General features: G+C 35.8%; 1 protein-coding gene across 3 annotated transcripts in view; it reads left to right on the forward strand.

The window, feature by feature from the left end:
- The window catches only part of UBR5 (ubiquitin protein ligase E3 component n-recognin 5), a 126,305-nt gene that overhangs the window by 47,073 nt on the left and 56,892 nt on the right, over positions 1-22,340 (forward strand). For 2 of the 3 annotated variants that reach the window (XM_081070096.1, XM_081070097.1), the window contains exons 6-14: positions 5,199-5,388; positions 5,583-5,742; positions 6,353-6,502; positions 8,724-8,935; positions 16,499-16,615; positions 16,700-16,810; positions 17,464-17,618; positions 18,411-18,528; positions 21,451-21,635. In XM_081070096.1, coding sequence (XP_080926222.1) covers positions 5,199-5,388; positions 5,583-5,742; positions 6,353-6,502; positions 8,724-8,935; positions 16,499-16,615; positions 16,700-16,810; positions 17,464-17,618; positions 18,411-18,528; positions 21,451-21,635 — 1,398 coding nt within the window. The remainder of the gene's footprint in view (positions 1-5,198; positions 5,389-5,582; positions 5,743-6,352; positions 6,503-8,723; positions 8,936-16,498; positions 16,616-16,699; positions 16,811-17,463; positions 17,619-18,410; positions 18,529-21,450; positions 21,636-22,340) is intronic. The other variant, XM_081070098.1, reaches the window with a different exon arrangement.

Raw genomic sequence — 22,340 nt, forward strand, 5'->3', positions numbered from 1 at the left:
ACATGTAATAAAGGATCTAGTATGAGAATATTTTGAGTCCCCAAAGGGAATTCTGACCCACAAATTTACTGTACAAATAGGACAGAGACCGTCCCCACAGACCATTGTCCCCATCCTCTTCCTTCACAGTCCCAGCTCCATTTGGGTTCAGAGGTGTCGTGAATCGGGGACTGAGGGGTCTCGGTATTGGAGAGCTGCATTGCAAAAATTTTGGGGTAATTGATGCTTTTTTCTTTCCATCAGCATGGATCATTGAGAATTCATTATTTATTTTGACTGATCATACTTAAGAATGCATAGCAGTCACAATGTATGGGACTTGCAACATTTTTCTCTTTGGTATTTTTACTGATTAACAGGTTTGTGTGCTAAAGATTTCTAACTACTGCTCTTTTCTTCCTTTTGTAATTACTCAGATTTGTCCTGGGAAACATTTCAAAAATTTTCTAGGTATTTTTTAAAACTTATTTCAAACCAGGTTAAGGGTAAGAACATCAAATGTATTTGGGGAAGAGAGAGTTTATTTGCGTTCAATAGTAAGTTTAAAATGAAGATATTTGTATCTAAAATCTCTTTATTATTTTATTTGTTGTCACTAGACATAATAGATGGTAGTATAAGCTGCTTTAATTGGTTTGAACTACCATTGAAATTTAATCTGAGGTAATAGTACAGGATTTGAATTGTAAAATCCAAGTGGGTCATTGTAATTGTAAATAGTTGAAGCTGGCTAGGTAGGTAAGATAGGAGGTAGTAGGGCTTTGACAAAGTAAGTGGATGCCCCATTTTTAAAGGAGGCTGCTGATCAGCTGATTATTACCATAGGAGAATACAGAGCCATTGTTGCCAAATGCATACCTTCATGCCTCCTCCCTTTTTTGTCCTAGGAAAGACTGCAAATTTGCATTTTTATGTGAAATCTCCTCATTTAATTGTTGGAACTGATTAATATTTTCATGCAAATAAATATACACATACTCGTATACACAGGCACACACATACCAATCAATCATACATATACATAATGTGTGTGTGTGTGCATCTGTGAGTGTACATACCTCGATTCCCTGAAAATAAGACCTAGCTGGACAGTCAGCTCTAATGCGTCTTTTGGAGCAAAGATTACTATAAGACCCGGTGTCGTGTCATGTCATATCATGTCATATAAGACCTGGTCTTGTAGTATAGTAAAATAAGACTGGGTCTTACATTAATTTTTGCTCCAAAAGACCCATTAGAGCTGATTGTCCGGCTAGGTCTTATTTTCGGGGAAACATGGTATATACTCTTTAAATAAACTTTTTATTTTAGAACAATTTTAGATTGACGGAAAAATTACAAAGGTAATACTGAGAGTTCTTATTAATATATTCCCCTCACCTAGTTCCTACTGTTACTAACATCCAACATTAGCCTGGTGCATATTTTGCAATTAATGTATACTGATAACTCTGTTAATTGAAAGCCTTAGGTTATTCACATTTCTTAGTTTTTTCCTAATATCCTTTTTGTGTTCCAGAATCCCATCCAGGATACCACATTACATTTAGTCATCATTTCTCCTTAGGTTCCTCTTGCCTATGACAGTTTCTCAGACTTTCCATATATATATATATATATATATATATATATATATATATATATATATATTTAAGAATATTATATATATATATTTAAGAATATTTTTAAATTCTTATAAATAGTATAATATTTATAAGAATAATATTTATTAAAATATTTATAATATTTATAAAAGAATATTATAATATTCTTTTAAATTCTTTTAAATTCGATAAATATATATTTATATTTATAAATATATATATTTAAATACATATATATTTAAGAATATTTAATTATCTTTTAATTGGGGAATATTGGGGAGCAGTGTGTTTTTCCAGGGCCCATCAGCTCCAAGTCAAGTCGTTGTCCTTCAGTCTAGTTGTGGAGGGCGCAGCTCAGCTCCAAGTCCAGTCGCCGTTTTCCATCTAAGTTGCAGGGAGCACGGCCCACCATCCCATGTGGGAATCAAACCGGCAACCTTTTTGTTAAGAGCTAGCGCTCTAACCAACTGAGCTAACCGGCCTCCCCAGATGTATATATTTTTTAACCCACCAATCAATCAACTAACCAACCAGCCAACCAGCCAGCCAAACCACCAGGTATAAATAAAGTAGAAACTGGTATTCCCAGTATTTTTGAGTTTAATATTAACATTTTCAGTTTAACATATTACTTTTTCTCTAGGAAGCAAGCTGGTTAGAGGAATGTTCAAAAGGAAATGAGTTAGGGAGGCTAGTAGGTTGTTTGGATTCTGATAGAAGAAATTCTGCACAGTGGGTGTGAGTGGGAAAACATGGTATCCTGCGTGGTAACAGTCGGGTCAATGGGCAGGCAAGAGATATTTTGACATTTATCTTTCACCTAACTTCAATTCAAGGTTTGTGTAGCAGAGATTGCAAACTGGCAGCCGTTTGTGTTTTGATGGAGTAATGCAATAGTGAATTTGAATGTTTTAGATAGGCTGATATTCTCCACTCAAGGATTCCTTGTTAACTGGACTTCAGTTATTTGTGTAGTAATCTTTTTCATTCCCTTAGGGAGATTTGAGTTTGTGATACCTATAAGGTCTGCCCAAGAGTAGATGTGTCCTGATCAGATTTCTAGCATTATTTGCTTGGGGGAAAAATGGTATGCATTCCTTGGTGAAAAGACGTCGTTTCTCATATTTATGTTGGCCAAGTAATTTATTGTCCAAACTGGGACATTTCAGAGTGAAATTAGTAATTAGGCTCAGATGGTAGGGTTAAACCAGTACTATCTCAGGCAAACCGGGACATACAGTCACCTGATTATATCTTTTTAGGACTCTAGTGTGGGTCTCCTTGTTTTCAAGATGAAATAATATATTTAGCTTTTGAATGTTTAAAAATTTCGAGAGTAGTTCTCCCTGACTTAGTTTTTACAACTTACAGGAAACCATGAAGTAGAAATGCTGATTTAATACTGTATTTGAATACCTGTTTGTTTTATTGAGCCTATATTACTTTCTGTTGCACAATTGTCATAATGGATATAACTTGAAAAGAAAACATGTCTACTTTCTAGAATATTTCTTTCTTTGATAACAAGATTTTATTTTTGAGATACAGAAGTTTTTAGGTTTATGTAGTTATTTTTGTCTGTTTTTGCTTTTATTGCCTGTGCTTTTGGTGTCATATCCAAGAGATCATTGCCAGATTTGCTGTCATGAAGGTTTTTCTCTGTTTTAGAAATTTTCTAGTTTTAGGTCTTATGCTTATGTCTTTAATCCATTTTGAATTAATTTTTGTATACGGTATAAGATAAAGGTCCAATTTCATTCTTTTTCATGTGGCTATCCAATTTTCCTGGTACCATTTGTTGAAGACACACACTGTCCTTTCCCCATTGAGTGGTTTTCGCACCTTTGTTGAAGATCATCTGACCATATATACATGAGAATTTATTTCTGGACTCTCTATTCCATTCCGTTGGTCTATTTGTCTTTATGCCAGTACCATGCTGTTTTAATTAATGTAGCTTTATAGTAATGTTTTGAGCTCACGAAGTGTGAGTCCTCCAGTTTTTTTTCCTCCATCTTTTTCAAAATTGTGTTGGCTATTCTGTGTCTTGAGATTCCATATGAATTTTAGGATTAATTTTTCTATTTTTGTAAAAAATGACTGGGTTTTTGATAGGTATTGTGATGAATCTGAAGACTGCTTTGAGTAGTATGGACATCTTAACAATATTAAGTCTTCCAATCAAGGACTACAGGATGTGTTTCCATTTATTTGTATCTTTAATTTCTTTCAGCTGCGTTTGGTAGTCCTCAGTGTACAAGTCTTTCACCTCAGTGATATTTACTCCTAAGTATTTATTATTGCTACTGTAAATGGATTTGTTTTAATTTTCTTTTTGTTAATGTAATGTACTTTTATTGCCCCCTTTTTTTCTCTTGGTTTTTGAATGATTCTTTACGACTGCATTTATAAAATCTGTTACATAGATGAAATTAAATGGTGTTTCATACTGCGTCCCTAAGAACGCACAATATTATTTTTTTTCTAAAATTATCTTGGGCAGCTCTTATGCCATAGATACAGTCCCTGAATAAACATGAATTGATAGAATGTGTCAACATGTGTAGAAAGCCTTCAAAAAGGATGGCTCTGGGTTTTCTGGAGTGTTTCTTATCTTACCATTTTATTGAGGAAACTTTAAAAAGCTTTTGTTTCAACAGATTGGGCTTTCCAATTAAGTGAAAAGAAAGACCAAGAAGTTTGTTGTATATCGATTTGAGAATTATTACTGGTTAACGTATTCAATCATTTTTAAGGGAAGAAAAAGGCTTGAAAAATCAAATATAAACTAAGTCTGTTTGCAATGGCTGGTGGACGGTTTCAGCGTTAAGTTAATGCAATGCAGAGGAGGCAGAAATAAAGTACCGCTTTCTAGATCGCTAAGTATTACATTCATTTTGAATAGAACCGGCACTGTTATAATTTAAAAGGCTAATGTGATTTGTGTGACAATTTCCCTAGGATCTGATTGCATGCAGAAAAGTAGTTGTTTATGGTTATGTAGCTTACTTAATTTGAATATTCTCAATTCTCATGTTTACGGCAATAAGTGAAGATACCTGTTTTTTCATACTTAAGAAAAAAATTAATGAATATTTTAAATAGTAGCTTCCCCTTGGTCAAGGTGGTTAACAGTGCTAAATATTAATGAACACTTATCTTTGCAAAGGAATGTTTTATTCCTTGCAAAGCACTTTGAGTCCTAAACTCTGAATTTTATTTTTTGTATAATAGTGTTGGTAATTATATCTGATGGATCTTTCAAGCAAAGGTGAGATGTATTTTATAACTCATTTTAGAGTTGTGACTAGAAATACTTGATATGTGGATCTTTAAAAAATTATTTTAAAAGATGCAAAAGTGTGATGTTTATCTTTCTGAAAAGTGAATTTATATGCTAGCATTTAAAAAAATCGGAACAGTGTTATTTTTAAAGTTTAGTTCTATTACCTTATTCTATCAAAATACTACTATATATTATGTCAGTTAGACAAATAGCTTTATCTTAGCTGTAGAGACTGAAAATGAGACCCAAAACGATCTTTCCAGAATGATTGTATAAAATGCTAATGCTGTCAATTCTCCAATATTTAGAAGTCGCTGGAGTTCTGGAGTAGGTGGAAGTGGAGGAGGGTCCTCTGGTAGGTCGTCAGCTGGAGCTCGGGATTCCCGTCGGCAGACTCGGGTGATTCGGACAGGACGGGATCGAGGGTCTGGGCTTCTGGGCAGTCAGCCCCAGCCAGTTATTCCAGCGTCCGTCATTCCAGAGGAGCTGATTTCGCAGGTATGGACCTTGTAGAACACTTAATGTAAAACAGGACAAGGTGAAGTTGAACTGGATATCATGGACTGCAGTCATGATTCATATCATGAATTGTGAAGCACTGCTTTTCTATATTGCAGCCAGAAAGCTGATTTTGATAATGAATTTAATCAAAAGAGAATTAGCATAGCATTCTTTTGTATGTTGTATTTCAGGCCCAGGTCGTTTTACAAGGCAAATCCAGAAGTGTCATTATTCGGGAACTTCAGCGAACAAATCTTGATGTAAACCTTGCTGTAAATAATTTACTTAGCCGGGACGATGAAGATGGTGATGATGGGGATGATACAGCCAGTGAATCTTACTTACCTGGAGGTTGGTGGATCACCATTATGGTTTTCTCATCTCTGTGAAGGCAGAGGTTTTTTTTCACTGGAGAATGGAATTTTAAAGTACGATGGATTTTCTGACTGTTCTTTCCAAGGTGGTAGATATTTCTCATTGTAGTGTTTGATTTAATTGTAAAATTATTTTTAAGGGGAAATGGGGAAATGTTTTTGCTTAGTGTTCTTGTGTATGCTCCTAATAAAGATGTAGATATCTGTGCATGGCATTATCACTGGCTGCTAGATGATTCTGGAATGTAGCTTTTTGATGCCCTTATTATTGAATGTAATAACTGAACTGCAGTTAGCTTTTGACTGTGTTATCTCTGCGATGTCACAAGTATCTTAAGTAGAGATCTTGCTTTCTTGTGATTATTTAGTAGGTATCCCAAACAGTCATGCATGTCATGTTCCATAAAATCTGTGTTAAGAACATTCACTTTATTTCCTAATTACTTATTGCCTGTTCTCTCAGGCTGTGTCCATCAATCCCTGGTTCACTCCCTCGTTTTAATCTGTTTTAATTTTCAGAGATCCTTCAATGGTCTGCAGATATTTTTTTCTATATCCGCTTCATTTATATTTGTTTCTGTTTCTAGAGGATCTTATGTCTCTACTTGATGCTGACATTCATTCTGCCCACCCAAGTGTCATTATCGATGCGGATGCCATGTTTTCTGAAGACATTAGCTATTTTGGTTACCCTTCATTTCGTCGTTCATCACTTTCCAGGCTAGGCTCATCTCGAGGTAATTTTGCATTTATTTCTTGTGATCATTGGCTGGCTGTATGGAGAGACAGTGGTAAAATTCACTGTAATTGAACTTTTAATATTACAGTAGATAAAATCATTAGTTATCAGTATTTTGGGATGCTTTGGCATTAAAACTTGTTATTTTTTATCTTGAAGAGTCACAATACTTTAAAGATGATTTTTATCTACATTGTGGAATGCTCATCAAGGGTTACAACTAACTGTATTTTTATTTAGGAATATGGATTCTGAACTAAAAGCAGAATTCTACTTTACAGTGACATGCAGCATTCAGAAAACAAGTCTCTTTAGTTTATTTGATTAAAATAAAGAATTATTATGTTCATTTTAAGTCCTGAATAAATGGAAGAGTGAAATATGAATAAACTCCTTAGAATGGGATTGGCCAATAATAAACATATAGAAATGTTTAGCTTATTAAAATGCTATTTTCAAAAGTTTGAAATTCTTAAAAGATACTGTACATAGTAGAGATTAAAACGAAGATTTTGAAATCATACAAATACAAGATTTTCTCTGTATTCGTTGGTATTGATTTAGCTTGCATTTTAATTTTAAGTCAGTATTTTTACTTTCCAGAGTATAAAACTGCTTGATTCAAATAACAGACAAGAATAAGCTGTATTACTTACTGATCATTAGTAAACTGGAAAAGAAGACATGTTAAGACCTTGCTGCAAATAACTAGCACTTAAAAGCAGAGTTTTAACAACAAACCTATGATCTTTTAACATACTGAACCTATTATGTAATAGCTTAAAAGAATTTTAAATAAAGGCATACTTTACTGCCTTAAATACATCAAGTATTCCATTTTCAAATATTCAAATATCTAACACAAATAAGTTGTAAATTTCTCCCTTTTGCTTTTCCTTAGGTTATTCTATGTGGGCATTGCTTTTAGTTTGAACCATATGAAATTGTTGGTACTGATTATTTTTGACCTGCATTGATGGCAGTTTCATATGGTTCAACTTAATACTGTTTTTAATCCTTCTTATCCAAATCTTGGAAAGTTTATTTTGATTATCTATTTAAAAAAATTTATGAGCAAACTGAAAAAAAAAAACTGGCTTTAGAGAGTTTGTAGCCAATTGTAGAGGAAACATTTTTGTAAGGAAATCTTGCTATAAAGATTCTTATCATAAATTGTGAACTACTGCTTGTATTAAAGGATGCAATCTGGTTTCTCAAAAATTTTTACATAAGACATATCCATAAAACTTCAGCCTATAAAGTTACTCTAAACAAGAGCTTGGATTATCAAAGTTTATAGTTAATGTTAATGGGTTTATTTTTTTAACCGTTTCAAGTTTTTTTCCTGTGCGTGCAGGTTTGGTTTTTTTTTTTTTTCCTCTTTTTTTTTCTCCCCTTTTTCCACCTCCCCTCCCACCCTCCACTCTGGTTCAAGCCGTTGTTTGTCAGTCTAGTTGTGTAGGACACAGCTCCCTGACCCATGCTGGTATTATGAGCCTTGCTCCCCCCCCCTCTTATCCCCCAACTGAAGTAGTTGGTCATCGTTGGTCTGCTGCTCATGGCAACCCACAGCAGCCTCGGCAGCTCACCTCGACCTCCTGCTGCTCACAGCAGCCCAGCTCCAGGGAGAGCCATTGTTCTCAATCTAGCTGTAGAGGGTGCAACTCACTGGCCCATGTGGGAATCGAACCGGCGACCTCAGTGTTGGGAGCATGGCACTCCAACCACCTGAGCCACTGCACCGGCCCAGTTTTTTATGGGTTTTTTTTTTGTGTTTTTTTTTTTAAATAACTGAAGATGCTCTATCTAACAAATACTCTTTTTTGGTTTCATATGTATCTAATGTGTTGAAATTCTAATTGATGCATATTTTCTAATAAATAAAAAAAGCTATGGTAAGCATTTTTAATGAAAGCCAAACATTTTAAACTCCATTTAAAAATCCAAAGTCCAGTTTAAGATAAATTAATTCTGCTCTAAAAACATATAGTTGGAATTCAGAAGTCTGCCTCTATATAGTTCTTAAAAATACTAGTTTATAATTTTCATACATTCACTTGGGCGAGTTAATGTTTTGAATGTTGCATGTCAGGCTTATTAGAAATACATTTACATTAAGTTTTTGTGAGTAGATAAACTGCTGTTAGTTGCATCCTGAAGGGTCTTTACTAGAGAGTGGCTTACTTTTATCCCACTGGTGTGACCCAATTGCATACCAGTTCTCCTTCTTCCCTTAGAGAGAGACTCTGAGCTGTTGCGTGAACGTGAATCCGTTTTACGTTTACGTGAACGAAGGTGGCTTGATGGAGCCTCATTTGATAATGAAAGGGGCTCCACCAGCAAGGAAGGAGAGCCAAACTTGGATAAGAAGAACACACCTGTTCAAAGTCCAGTATCTTTAGGAGAAGATTTGCAGTGGTGGCCCGATAAGGTATTTGGAAAAAAATCTCCATGCTTTCCATTTAAGTAGATTCCTTCCCCTCTTTCTCACCCCCTCTCCCCAAAAGAAAACAGGTTTCTGTTTTATTTTGGATTTGGATTTTTGTACTACCATTATGAAAATAGGTAACACCACACAGATATAAAGTGGTATTTTTGTTTTGTTTAAAATATAAGTAGAGCATCTTTATTTGGTACTACGTGAGTCATATTAATGAGATGTGTTTCAGTGGTGCTATTTTTTTCTTACTTGAAGTAAATCAGAGAAATTGGAATGGTAGTTCCAGACAATACATTAGCATTCTGTTTCAGAATTTCTTTTCTGGTGATACTTACATCAGTAACTGATAGTATACCTCTGGTAGAATTTGTTTTGTAATGTCACGTGGACCCTGATTTCTGCAGGGCAAGTTTGTGGCCATTTAGATACAAGCATGCATGTCAGGGCAAGTTTAGGGATCTGTGTTTCTTTGATTAGTTAGCTGTCCCTTTTGATGGCATAATTCAGACAGGCCCCTTGCTCTAAATGCTGTGGGAGACAGAACAGGCTAAACAGGAATGGACTGGGGGAGTTCTGCTCTGCATTTGGAGGAGAAGTACAATGACTGGCTCCTAGACAGCATCCTGGGTTTAAGATGATTTGAATCTTTAAAAACCCATCAGTGCCCCAGGTGAAACAGAGTCGGTGCCTCCTATTGATGGGGTGGGGTGTAGGTTTGATGTCGTACGTGATGGGTAATTCATCTTCACAGGGTCCTATAGGAAGCCACGTGTCTTTCACTTCTTTTTGAGATCGCTTCTTTCTTATTTCCACAGCCAGTTGGGTAGGAAATTTTCATAAGTAGAAGTAAAGTAAAAGAAGGTAAGAACTTTCAGGTTAATCTCTAGCAGATAAGGAGAGTCTCTTCTGATAGGGATTTCTTTTCTTTCTTTGAAGTTGAATTTGAATTTGGGATATTAAAGGAAAATATCTAACTCTGAATTTATTTTTCATAGTTATTGTGAATAATGATGTAGTTCATTTACTTTCCCTTGCAGTCAGCTCATGTAGAAAACTTGAATGCAAGAAACAACATGAATTTTAATCAGTCTCTTTGTTATTCTGTTTTCTTTGGCAGCTGGCAAACTTTCCCTGAATTGAATTCTCTTATTTATTTCCATAAAACTAAAAATTGCCCAAGTTTTACTTTCACTTGGTAGAAATTGATTTAAACCATTGGGCTTTTTCTTTTGTTTAGTACGTTGTTCTATGTTTCCTATTTCTCTTGCCTGGATCATATTACGACTATGTCTACTTCATATTGGCAGAACGTCATGGAGGACTCATGAGTTTTGTTTTAATAGTGCCGTCGCATACATATTAGTCTAGGCTTCCTTATTATATTATTTTTTGATTAATGAAAGTGTTTTGAACAGTACAAATTTAGCAAGCTCTTTCCCTGGCCAGTATACCCTCTGTTAGATTTAGCCAGTGTTTTTGCCTTTCTGATAGGCATGTTTTAGAATGCAGAGTTATTAAAGGGTAAAAAGACCTTGCCTTCAGGTAATTTTAGTACGTACGACATGCAAAACTGGCATACAGAGGCAGAGGCTAAATACCACATGAAGAAACAGGTAATATGCAGGACAATATTGGCCCTCCAAAATTGGTGATCCCTGAAGGTTATAAGGTTAGGGGCAAGACTTGATTAGAGGATGGAGAGGTAGGTGGAGAGGCAGGAAGAGAGGTGTCAGCATCACTGCTTGGAAATAGACTCATTCTCTCCCTCTCCCTCTCTCTCGCTCTCTCTCTCTCTTTCTGTCTCCCCCACCCCCGTCCTTCCCTCCCTCCCTCTGTCCCTTTCTCTCTGTAAAAATAAATGCATTCCTGCTTAATTTCAGAAATGACCTAATCCGGTATTTTTACATGGTAGGTTTGGTTATCATCCATAGTACTTTCCATTCTTCCTTTAATTGTTAGGGTGCATGAGGAACTCCATTAGTCTGTGATCTGGATTTGTGCTGACTTTCCCAACACCCACTTCAAAGGAGGCGAACGGCCACTTCACAATTTTACCATTTTGTAAAGGCCAATAAACCTTCTTTAATGGTGAAATGTCTTCTTTTCTTTAAGATTTTACAGTATAATCTTGAACTGAAGCTATTTGAGGTAACCTTAAACTTGAAGTATATCCATGAATTATTTGAGTTAAATGTCAAGACTAGTATAAAAGCATAATTGAAACTTAACCATAGGGATATTGAAAGATCTGTGAAGACAGAGGGTAATTAGGTCAGTGGTAAATTAGTAGCCTTGATTAAATGCATACTGTGTATAAGGCCTTTGATTAGGTGTTAGGGTGAGAATTCTGTGGGAAAGCAAAAAATGATATTAATACTTTTAAGTATTACAATAGCATTAGGTACAAGAGGCTTTGGGGCGTCACAGAAGGCCATGTAGTGTGATTACTGAGTGTGGGCTCTGGAGCCAGACTGTTGGAGTTTATGTCCTAGCCCTGCCACTTACCAGCTGTGTGGCTTTGGCCACATTCTGTAACCTCCCTGGGCCTTTGTTTTCTCCGTAAGATGAGGATAACAGTTTTTACCCTATGGGATTATTATAAAAATTAAATTAGTTAGTGTATGTGAAGTGTAAATAGCAAGGTTCTCGCAGGGTCTACAAAGCGAACAGGCAGTGTCTGCACATAATGGGAGGTGGAGAGCCCAGTGGGTTTGGGTTCTCCAAGTAGGTCCATGTGTTAGTAGTATTTTGTGTGCTGGCTTCTCTGCTAGAATTGGGCACAAGCTGCAATAGATGCAGACCGTGCCCCTTGTGTGACTAGACTAGAACGCAGGGAATGGAGACATTTCATTTCCGTAATAGTTTAGCATAGTAGGAAGTTAAAAGGCAATCTGTGTGTACCAAAGTAGGACGTGGAGGGGGTGCCTGAGTCCGTGCCTTTAAGTCTTAAGTCCTGATGTGTAAGCTAGCCAGGTGTATGCTGTTCTCTGAATAGTTTTACCCAGAATATTAACTTTTTTATTATGCTGTTTTCCCCCTGCCCCCAGCCCATTCCTCCCCCAATACTTCTCTCTCCCCTATTCCCGTCCCTCCCTCTCCTTGCTTGTTGTTTATATTTCTGGAAGTAGCTATGATAATGCAGTCACTTTGATGAGAAAATGAAATCTTTTCAATTAGGGGATTATCTAACATGGCTGCATTTTCACTTCTCAGTCATTTTTGCAATTTACGTTTTCTCAGACTAAAACTTTAGTTCTGTGTTGCTGAATGTGTACGTGCAAATTGTAATTATGTAAGTATATATACCAACCTTCCAACAAGAATCTAAAGTGACTTATAAGATGGGAAAAAATACAGTTACAATAGTAACAAAGACTATTAAAAATAGAATGCTAAGTAATAAATGCTGAAGAGGGAGGAGAAAAACTACAGGAAATCCATGCTAAGTAAATCTGAAGCTGAACATATAAAAACTTTGCTCTGTGTCCTATCACAAAACACACCCTTTCCATTTAAAGGATGCCTTATCGTTTCTTTTCAGTAAGCTGTCAGAGAAGAGCTTGGTGAGAGTTGTGTGGTGGGTGATGAAAAAACAAACTGATTCAGCAAGTCAGTATGTTAATGTATAGTCATATGCCTTACTGTTCTGAATCTAATTCCATATAGTCTAGGGGAAATAAGAAAATTTATTCCTATCAGCCTTTTGAATTGTACTGTTCTGTGTCATTCTCAGTTTCTTTTAATGGTTTTGAGAACAAATAGCCCATGACATTTGGCTCCTTCCTTCAGCTATTTGGAGTAGCTTCCTTGTTGGAACCAATTGCTCAAACTCGTTGGCCATATTGCTTCGCTTGCTGGGTTTTAGATGTGGAGGTTAGGTGGAGAGTCTCTGTGGTGGTGGTGCTGGTGGTGGTTTTTAATTGACACTTGAAAGTTTCCAGGAAGTATTTGTTAAGACTTAGCTAGGTGTGTGACAAATGTAATTTAATCATGAAGTAAGAGGAAAAAGAGAAATGGTCATAAAAAGGAAAAGAAGCCAGGCATAAAGAGAATATGGAGAAGCAGAAAGGCAAGGGAGAAATGTAGTGTGCATAAGAACAGTTGACCAAACTGCAGTGTAACCTATAGTTGTATTCCATCCATTTTAACCATAATACATAGCTGTTGGAGCTGGTACTTAATGGGAAAACTAGTGTTTGCTGATAGTGGGAAAATTTAAAAAAAAATTTTTAAAGATGAAAATTAGGTTTTGCGGGAGAGACTTAGGAATTGGAAGACGAACTTTTTCCAAATATAAATTACTAAATGTAGATGTGGGTGGTAGGAGTTCGTGTTGCCGGGTTGAGTGCTTTTGTTTTTCTTAAGCTTTGGGCATGAGCTAATTTCCATCATATTTTTAATAGTTTCCCTCTCCCTTTGGGAAAGAATTTCTAGTTTGATTGATGACCTGTTTACTGTCATTCAGACAGTTGCAAACTTTCTAATTAGATGCAACCTCTAATGATTTGATTTTTGCTCAATAGAGCTAAACTACTGATCTTTAAGGAAACAATGCATATCCACTTTTCCAGCTGGGTTGAAGCAGGCTCCCAACTTGTTCAGAAGCAGCTGTTAGTATGTCATTAAAACAATAAAACCATTGTGTTTTTGTTTTTTTATGAGTGAGCTAAAAAGACTGTTCCTTTGTATGTATTTGATGGTTGTGTATTTCTCTACATAAAGCAGGGAAGAAGCAGTTGGTGATTTTTCCATCATCTTCCTTGGATGGTGATTGTACTATCCATCCACATTTGTCCATAGGGGGTTTTCAGGGCCTTTGCGGTTTAGTTGACTCATTCAGGACTTACTATCCTAGGGAATGTTGGCCTACCCTTGAAGGATATAGCTAAGTCAGTTCTGAGAGGGCCTTGTGTGCCATGCTTTTGCCATGGCAATGGCTTGTTCAGGATTGCACTGCTCTGGCAAGGCATTTACTTGAAGAAGTTGGAATTAAAATTCATTTGTTCATTCAGTTATCAGTGTGCTCTTATTACGTGCCATGTGCCAAGTGGGCCTTTGGGAATGTAGAGGTGAATACGGCATGGGCTCTCCCACAGGAAACTCAGTGGGGAAGACACATATAGACAGTATAATGTGTTTCCAGTATGAGCAGTGGTAGACTGAAGGTGAGAATATAATGCTTAGCGGCTCAGAGTGAGGAATGACTAATACCACATGAGAGATTTTGGCCAAGATTTTACAGAGAAGATGACATTTAAGCAGCATTTTTAAGGTTAAGTAGGTGATGACCAAAATGCAGAGGCATTCCAAACATATCAAGCATGGGCCTGGAGTCATGGAAGGTCACCGTGTGTTTGGGGAAAAACGAGAAATTTAGAATTGCTGCCATGTAGTAGGGAGTAGGAGAAGAGCAAGGTGGAGCAAGACTGTGCAAGGCCCCAGACAACTTGCCAAGGAATTAAGATGTTTTGCAGTCACCAGGAAGTCAACGGAATTCTTTGAGAGTTGATATGATTAGATTGGTGGGGTTTCATTTTGCTTTCAAGGAGATGAATTATTGGCACTGAGGGATAAAGATAGGAATAGGAAAAATCTGGAGTCAGTTAAGAGACTGGTAGTGTTGTTATAGAAAGGAATGGTGAGGATCTCAACTAAAGCAGTGACAGTGGGGACGAGGAAGGGAAGAATCTGGGAGGAATTTGAGACAAGTGCATCATTGGTTTACTAGTCACTAGGTTGTTGAGAGAAAAGGAGGAGTGAGGAGAGCGCTCAGATTCCCATGTGTCTCCCATACAGAGTGGGTGGTGGATGTCATTCTTGGAGATGGGGACTATAGGGGATATCCAGTTTTGGAGGAGATGATGAATTCATTTTGTCTATACTGCGGTACTTTAAGACATCCAGAGATAGAGAGCTCTTAAGGATAGTCTGAAGATAGGAGGATTTACATGTTTAAAAGCATGATGCCCTAGTGGATGCAGTCACTTAGGATGAGGATGGAACATAATTTGAATAAAGGGACCAGGATAGAATCTGTGGCAGGAGTGATAGTGGTGTGAGGGAGATGGAGAACAGTCGCGAAGATCAGAGGAAGACCATTAGAGAGCAGTGACCTGTGAGCAGGAGAGAAGAGGTTCTGAAGCGGATGGTGAACCAGGGCCACATGGTTCGAATGGAGAATTTAAAGAGAAGATGAATTGATTAAATTCGTGGGGCATTGATATGGCTGTTGAAAGTACAGTTATAACTGTTAAGGAAAGCCGGAAAGGTGAAACATGCCAAGTGATAATTCACTTTACTGTGAATAGGATTGAAGGAGAGATTAGCTTGGATGGTTGTTGGGCTTATGAGAGAGGGTTGTATCCAGTCTGGGGGTTACCTACAGAGAGGAGACTTCTTTCTCTGTGGTGGGGGAGGGGAGTAGGGGAGAATGGTGTTTTTTCATTAAATAAATCTAGAATAGAAATATTCAGGAAGCTTTTGCTTTCTGGGTGGGTAGGAGATGAAGTCAGGGGAGCAGAGTAGTGATGGTTGAATTCTGTTGGGCACTTGTTTGTGTTGGACTCTGTGCTGTGCACTTTATATTTGTTGAAAATGAGTGTTCTTTCTGTACAATTGGGGCATAACCAATTGTCAGTATTTAAAATCTTGGCAGACTTCACCCTCTTTAGCTGAGCACTATAACCCATTTAACCAAATAAGACTGGAATTTGACATAAAACCAAAAAGACACCATTAGTTTAGCATACTCTGGAGCCAGAATTCCAGAGAGCAGAAGTAGTGTATAGACCAGTAGCAAAAAGTGCAACGTAAAATATGTTATTAGGAAGTTTTGCTGTGCGATTTCTGGGTAACTTCATGACTGATCATATTGGTCTTATGTTAAAAAAAAAGTCTCATTGATATTGTTTATTTAGATTTATTGTCTAAGCTTTGCATAATTTAATTTCATTCCAACTCATTGCATGCACAGTGTATTCCCTTAAAACAAACTTTTGCCTTAAAAACCAACAGACATTTGTTTCAGCAGCTTGGAAGAGCCTATAGGGAGGGAATCTTCTGTTTTTGACACTCGACTTCCCTGGCTTCACCTACTGCGTGCACTGTTCTAAGAACTAGGGATACAGTGGTGAACAAGACAAAGCTTATATTCGAATGAAATGACTTAATACAAGTTGTGAACTAAAAAGAAAGAAGAGTAAGGAGATAGAATATGAGAATGGTGGTTTTGTAGATAGTGTGGTCAAAGGTCTCCTTTGAACGGACTTGGCTGAGGAGAGGGAGTGAGTCACCTGAGAAACAAGACAAGAGAATAACAGGGACATGGTGGGATCCTGGTGGATATGGTCCAGGAGCAGGAAGAAGGCTGATGTGACAAGAGGGAGGGAGCTGGGGGCCATGTGACGGGGGGCCTTACAGGCTGTGCTGAAGACTTCTCATAGCTGTGGTTTATGTGTTCATATAATTAATCCAGATTTTATGTAGTGATTGTATTCAAACCATTAGGTCTGGCAATTGTTACATTTATATCATTGTATTATTTTTACTTTATAGGATGGAACAAAATTCATCTGTATCGGAGCTCTATATTCTGAGCTTTTGGCTGTTAGCAGTAAAGGAGAACTTTATCAGTGGAAGTGGAGTGAATCTGAGCCTTACAGAAATGCACAGGTATTTTATTATATGAAATCTTACATTGACTAGATCTATATATCAACATAGAAAATGGTAATCATTTTTCTTATGCTTTCAAAGAATCCTTCATTACATCATCCACGAGCAACATTTTTGGGACTAACCAATGAAAAGATAGTCCTCCTGTCTGCAAATAGCATAAGGGCAACTGTAGCTACAGAAAATAACAAGGTATGAAACACTTTGCCTTGATGGATAAACATTTCATGCTTCAATTCTTAATTTTCTTCCTTTCCCTGCCCCTTTCTCATCTTTTTATTTTCTGTCTTTCTAACTCGTTCCACAAACACAAAGTACATTGCCTTAAAACAAATACAAAGCCTTAGTAGAGTTATCCAGTGTATTATCTTTTTGTTGCTGGTTTATGTCTGTATTATAATCCAACTTTAGAGGTAGCTTTCTCCTTTAAGGGAAGGAAAAAATACTCAAGATAAATACTGACAAAAGAGATACTGAAAAGCATTATAGCTTGCGATTGCATTATAGATTGAGAAAGTATGGATATTATACCTGATTATCAGTTTAGCTTTAGAGTCAATAAATTCTAGTAAAAATTGTTGGACAAATATTGGATTTGCTTAATGCCTTAGATGGCTTTAGACATTTATTTTAATAACTGCTATTGATTTATTTGTATGAAGAAAGTATTTTTTTCTAGTCTAAGAAAGCTTTCGAAATGCCTTCTTTTTTTTTATTTTTTTATTTTTTTTAGCTTTCAGCTCAAAACATTTTAGAATTCCAGTCCATTAGTATGAAGTTTTGACCGCATTTCTTTTGAAAAGATTACTTGTTCTTATTTAAACCTCCAATATTTTATTCTTTAGGTTGCTACATGGGTAGATGAAACGTTGAGTTCTGTGGCTTCTAAATTAGAGCACACTGCGCAGACTTACTCAGAACTCCAAGGTGAACGGATTGTTTCTTTACATTGCTGTGCCCTTTACACCTGCGCCCAGCTAGAGAACAATTTATATTGGTGGTGAGTATCACAGGGAGGGGCCTCAGCGAATGCTTTCTGTGCATAGATCCTTTGAATAGCAGAATACAAACATGAGAAGGTCAAGCAAAGGTCATACTTTATAGAAAGGGAAATTTCACTTTGGAGCAAAGTAACAAAAAAAAGAAAAGCTTACAAAAATGTGTACTGTAATTATGAAATTTTGTGAAAATCTAAAGTATAAGCAAAAATCACCTATAATTCTACAATCCAAAGATAACTTAACATTTGGGAGTATTTTAATCTTTCTTGCCTGTACATACATGTGTATTTTGCTTTCACATAATTGAAAGCATAGCTTACATGGTATTTTTTCACGCTTTTTCAATACAACAACATTACTTAAAATATAATTTTAAAGGTTAGTAAAGTATTTCATTGTATGACTATTTCATGCCTTAATTATTCCTGTACTGTTAGAAAGGGACTTTAAATATATTCTGTATTGTGTTTTAAGAAGTTACTAGTAAATTTGTATTGGCAGAAATAATGTATAGGGAAGTCTATCAATGGAATACAATTATTTGGAAGAACATATCAAATGATGAATTTCTTACAAATTTTAATCCTAAAGGTTTAACAAAAATTTGATCCAGTTATGTATTAAACATCTGATCAAGTTATAATTAAGAATAAGTTGACCATGTTAATATTATTCTGAAGCAAAAATACTAGAGAAGGAATACACCAGAAATGCCTAAAAAATATGTGTAATTTCAGATATGTTTAATGGGCTTTTTGCTTCTTTGACCAATTTATGCTTTTCCTTTTCAGGGGTGTAGTCCCTTTTAGTCAAAGGAAAAAAATGTTAGAGAAAGCTCGAGCAAAAAATAAAAAGCCCAAATCGAGTGCCGGTATTTCTTCGATGCCGAACATCACTGTTGGTACCCAGGTAAGATTAGAATTAAGCCTGTACTAAGGGACATTGTTTCTCTTTAAAAATGACTTTCTTCCTCCTCTGCTATAAGCAGTTTTGCAGATGAATGTTATTTGAAATGGACCAGGTTCCAATAGCATGTATGTGGCTCATGACTCCTTTGTTCAGTAGTTGAGTAACATAGATCCTCACCGATGTCAGGAGGTTTCCCTGTGGGGTAGGGGTCCCAGATTTGTCTGGTTTTAAGAATCATTTAGTACTTAAAAGTGCCACTTTTGCTGATTTTTTTTTTTTTTTTTGGATAAAATGTAGTTCTTTTTCATAAAAATTGTTTATATTACCATGGCTTTATTACTATTAAATAAATATTTTTAAATTTCTCTGTTTAAATTTCTAGTATATTAAATACCAACTAGATATGACCCACATAAATAAAAGATTTTTGGCTTCTCAGTAATACTTAATGGGAAAAAAGTTCCTGAGACCAAGAGAGTTTGAGAAATAGTGTTACACTTCTAAGTCATTAGATTCTTGTAGAAGTTTATCTTCAGGATAAAACTTAACACGTTCGTTGTAGCAAGTGCTGCAATGAATGTTTAAGGACTTTGTAATCCCTAATGCTTAGACAAATGGTGGTTTTTATTCCATAATGTGCTAATTTCCTCATCTAGCACTTTCAATTCAGTTTTTTTTTCTCATCACTACAAGGTGGTATTACTTATATTCTCTATGTCTTAAAAAGTAGTCACCATTTTAGCTGTTACTTTTCTCTAAAACGCAGCTTAAATGGAGCTGTTCTTTTTGTTTGTGGCTCTATTTTTTTGTCCTGTTCATGGTTGTCTTGTTCTGGCTCCTTTGTTGGCTTACCAACTAGGAAGTTTTCAGTGATTACTCAATATTTTGAATATTATTGTTCAGCCTTCATTATTTATGTCAGTTGCTTAGGACAGATCTCTCTCTTCTTGGAGCACCTCTTTCCCTGTTTAGTTCAAATACTGATTTCTGATGTTCTCAAAGTTCCTTGTTCAGTGGACTCACATAATAGCAGGATATTAGCAGTTGCCTTATTAGCATGTTGGATGACATTACTATAAACAGGGAGGGCAAAAAAATACTTTAAAGGTATACTGAAGAAAAGCTAAACAAAATAGCTTGGTACTAAATTGCTGAGAGATAGAAGTGAATTAAAATATTTGACGTAAAACTAAGATTTTTTTTGAAAGCTGTAGAAAACTGGAGGTTTCAGATAGTCACAGCCTCACAACTAGGAGAGCTTTCATTGTCAACGTTGTAAAGAATTATTTATTGATCATTTAGAGTTTTCAGCTAGAACTGCACTCACAGATTGTAATTGTTGAGAGAAATGTATAGGCATACCTCGTTTTATTGCACTGTGCATTATTGTGCTTTGCAAGTACTGCGTTTTTTACAAATTAAAGATTTGTGGCAACTGCATCATTCAAATCTATCAGCATCATTTTTCCAACAGTCTCAGATGGTGGTTACCATTTTAGCAGTAAATTATTTTTTAATTAAGGTATATACTTTTTTTCGACATAGTGCTGTTGCACACTTAGTAGACTACAATATAGTATAAACGTAGCTTTTATATGTGCTGGGAAACACAAAAAAACAAAAAAATTTGTGTGACTTGCTTTTTTATTAATAGTCACGGTAATAAATCCACAATATCTCTTTTGTGTGCCTGAATTTTCATCATATGCCTTATTATATGCTGGACCCTGGATACACAGCTCCTTGTCTTTAAGGTGCATTTATTTTTATAAGAAAGCATTAATAAATTATATTTTAATATGTCTTGCCACATTTCTCTTTCAGTTACAGCCTTTTTATTGGTCCTCTTTTAGGCTTTAAGCTTTCCATCAGTTTTTTTATGAAAATTTGTGGATAAAACTTCCCTTTAAGTCACAGCGAAGCAGGACATAACCTTTCTCAAGAAGTCAGCTCTTGTGAACTATTCATTCTGGGTTACAGAACTATATTTAGTGACGTACAGCTATTCTTTGATAGAACTGTAACTCTACCAGTATTTCCAGTTCCCGTGCTTCTCAAATGTACCACCTTCTTCTGTCACTTTAATTATAAACCACCAAAAAACATGATCTTCATATTTGCCACTGTCAAATACAACATTAATTATTCGTTATTGGATGACTGAACAGAATGTCAGTAGGATTGAGCTATTAGAGAAAGGAGATTTCCAGAAATAATGTTCATGTCTCTTTTAGAGCTATTAGTGTGTTTGACAGTGCCGCCTTGCAGATTACTGGTTTCAGGGTGTTCCCTGGCAGTGAGAATTTATAGATTGTTTGCTCCTGAACTCAAGTAACTAACATCTACACAATCTTTTTTAATTTAAGATAAACCTTGTATTATCCAGTGAAGCTTCTGGCTTGTAGAAACAGTCTTCCAGGGGAAACAAACATTGATAGATGTGAAGTGATAGATCCTATATAGAGTCATGAATTGAGGAAGAAAATAATTTAAATGATAAGAAACAGACAAAACTTGTAATTGTTTTGTTCACATTTAATTTTTTAATAATCTTTTTAGTTTCTTCTCTGCTATTTCTATTCTGTTTCCTTATAGCAGAATGTCAGAATATTTGCTGCATGAAATTTTTTTTCTTAGTTTCAAGTGTAAAAATGTAATAGACATTTTGTGCATGAAATTTTAAAGTTAATTTTTTGCAAATGTGCCAAAATTGTTCCTGCCCCTTAATTTTGGGAATAAAATTTCTTGATGGAGACCTTTAAGTCAATTCTTTATCAACCTTCTCGATTATGTAAGATTGTATTTGGAAAATTGAGGAAGCAATACTTATATATATATATTGTGTTTTCATATATTTGAAATAACTGTTGTAGTTTATTAAAATTATGTCATCTTGATGGTGATTTTTCTTTTGCTTACTAGGTATGCTTAAGAAATAATCCTCTTTATCATGCTGGAGCAGTTGCATTTTCAATTAGTGCTGGGATTCCTAAAGTTGGTGTCTTAATGGAGTCAGTTTGGAATATGAATGATAGCTGTAGATTTCAACTTAGATCTCCTGAGAGCTTGAAAAGCATGGACAAAGCTAGCAAAACTACCGAAGCTAAGTAAGTACTATACCCTAACTAATCTTGATTTTTACACCAGTTTTTAGTTTACACTGTATGTGGAGGAGAGTAATCAAGGGAGACTTAGAGGTAGGTGTACAGTGACGCAGAAAAGTGCTAACATGATGGGGTTTTGTTAACATCCCCAAGAGTTTGAAAGGAACTAGTAAAATGTATTGTTTGCAACTTGGTTAAAATTTGTATATTATAGTTGTTCTTGCTCTTCAGGTGTAGAGTTCTCTTTCGATGTCTTTATTTTGTTGCTGGAGTGTATCCTTTTAGGTGTTGTGTAGCAGTAATAATGTGTCAGCGTTGCTATGCTAAGCCAATTTTCTCCTCTCTCGCTCTGTAATCTTAATTTCTAACCAACGTCTTGCCTACATGTTGATCATTGGAAGGGTTTTACCAGTCAGTGTGCTGAGGAGGGAAATTCTGTACATGGTTTGTGAACTTTTGGTTGGAGGGATATGTGAACAGAAATATCACATTCTAGGGCTGGCTTATGGTTTGAGAGCCAGGTTTACAGATCGTAACACCTGTACTTTTAGAAGCATCTACTCACCTTTAAACTTTTTAAAATGTGTTATAATTTGGTTGTTTGGTACATGGACTTAAAAGCTTTAGTAAGTCTTGAAATACTTTTTTTTCTTAATCTTATAAACATTTGTAACCATTATAGAAACATGGAAGAGTAATAATATCACA

The sequence above is a fragment of the Rhinolophus hipposideros genome, assembly GCF_964194185.1.
Source record: "Rhinolophus hipposideros genome assembly, chromosome: 13".
Taxonomy (NCBI): domain Eukaryota; kingdom Metazoa; phylum Chordata; class Mammalia; order Chiroptera; family Rhinolophidae; genus Rhinolophus; species Rhinolophus hipposideros.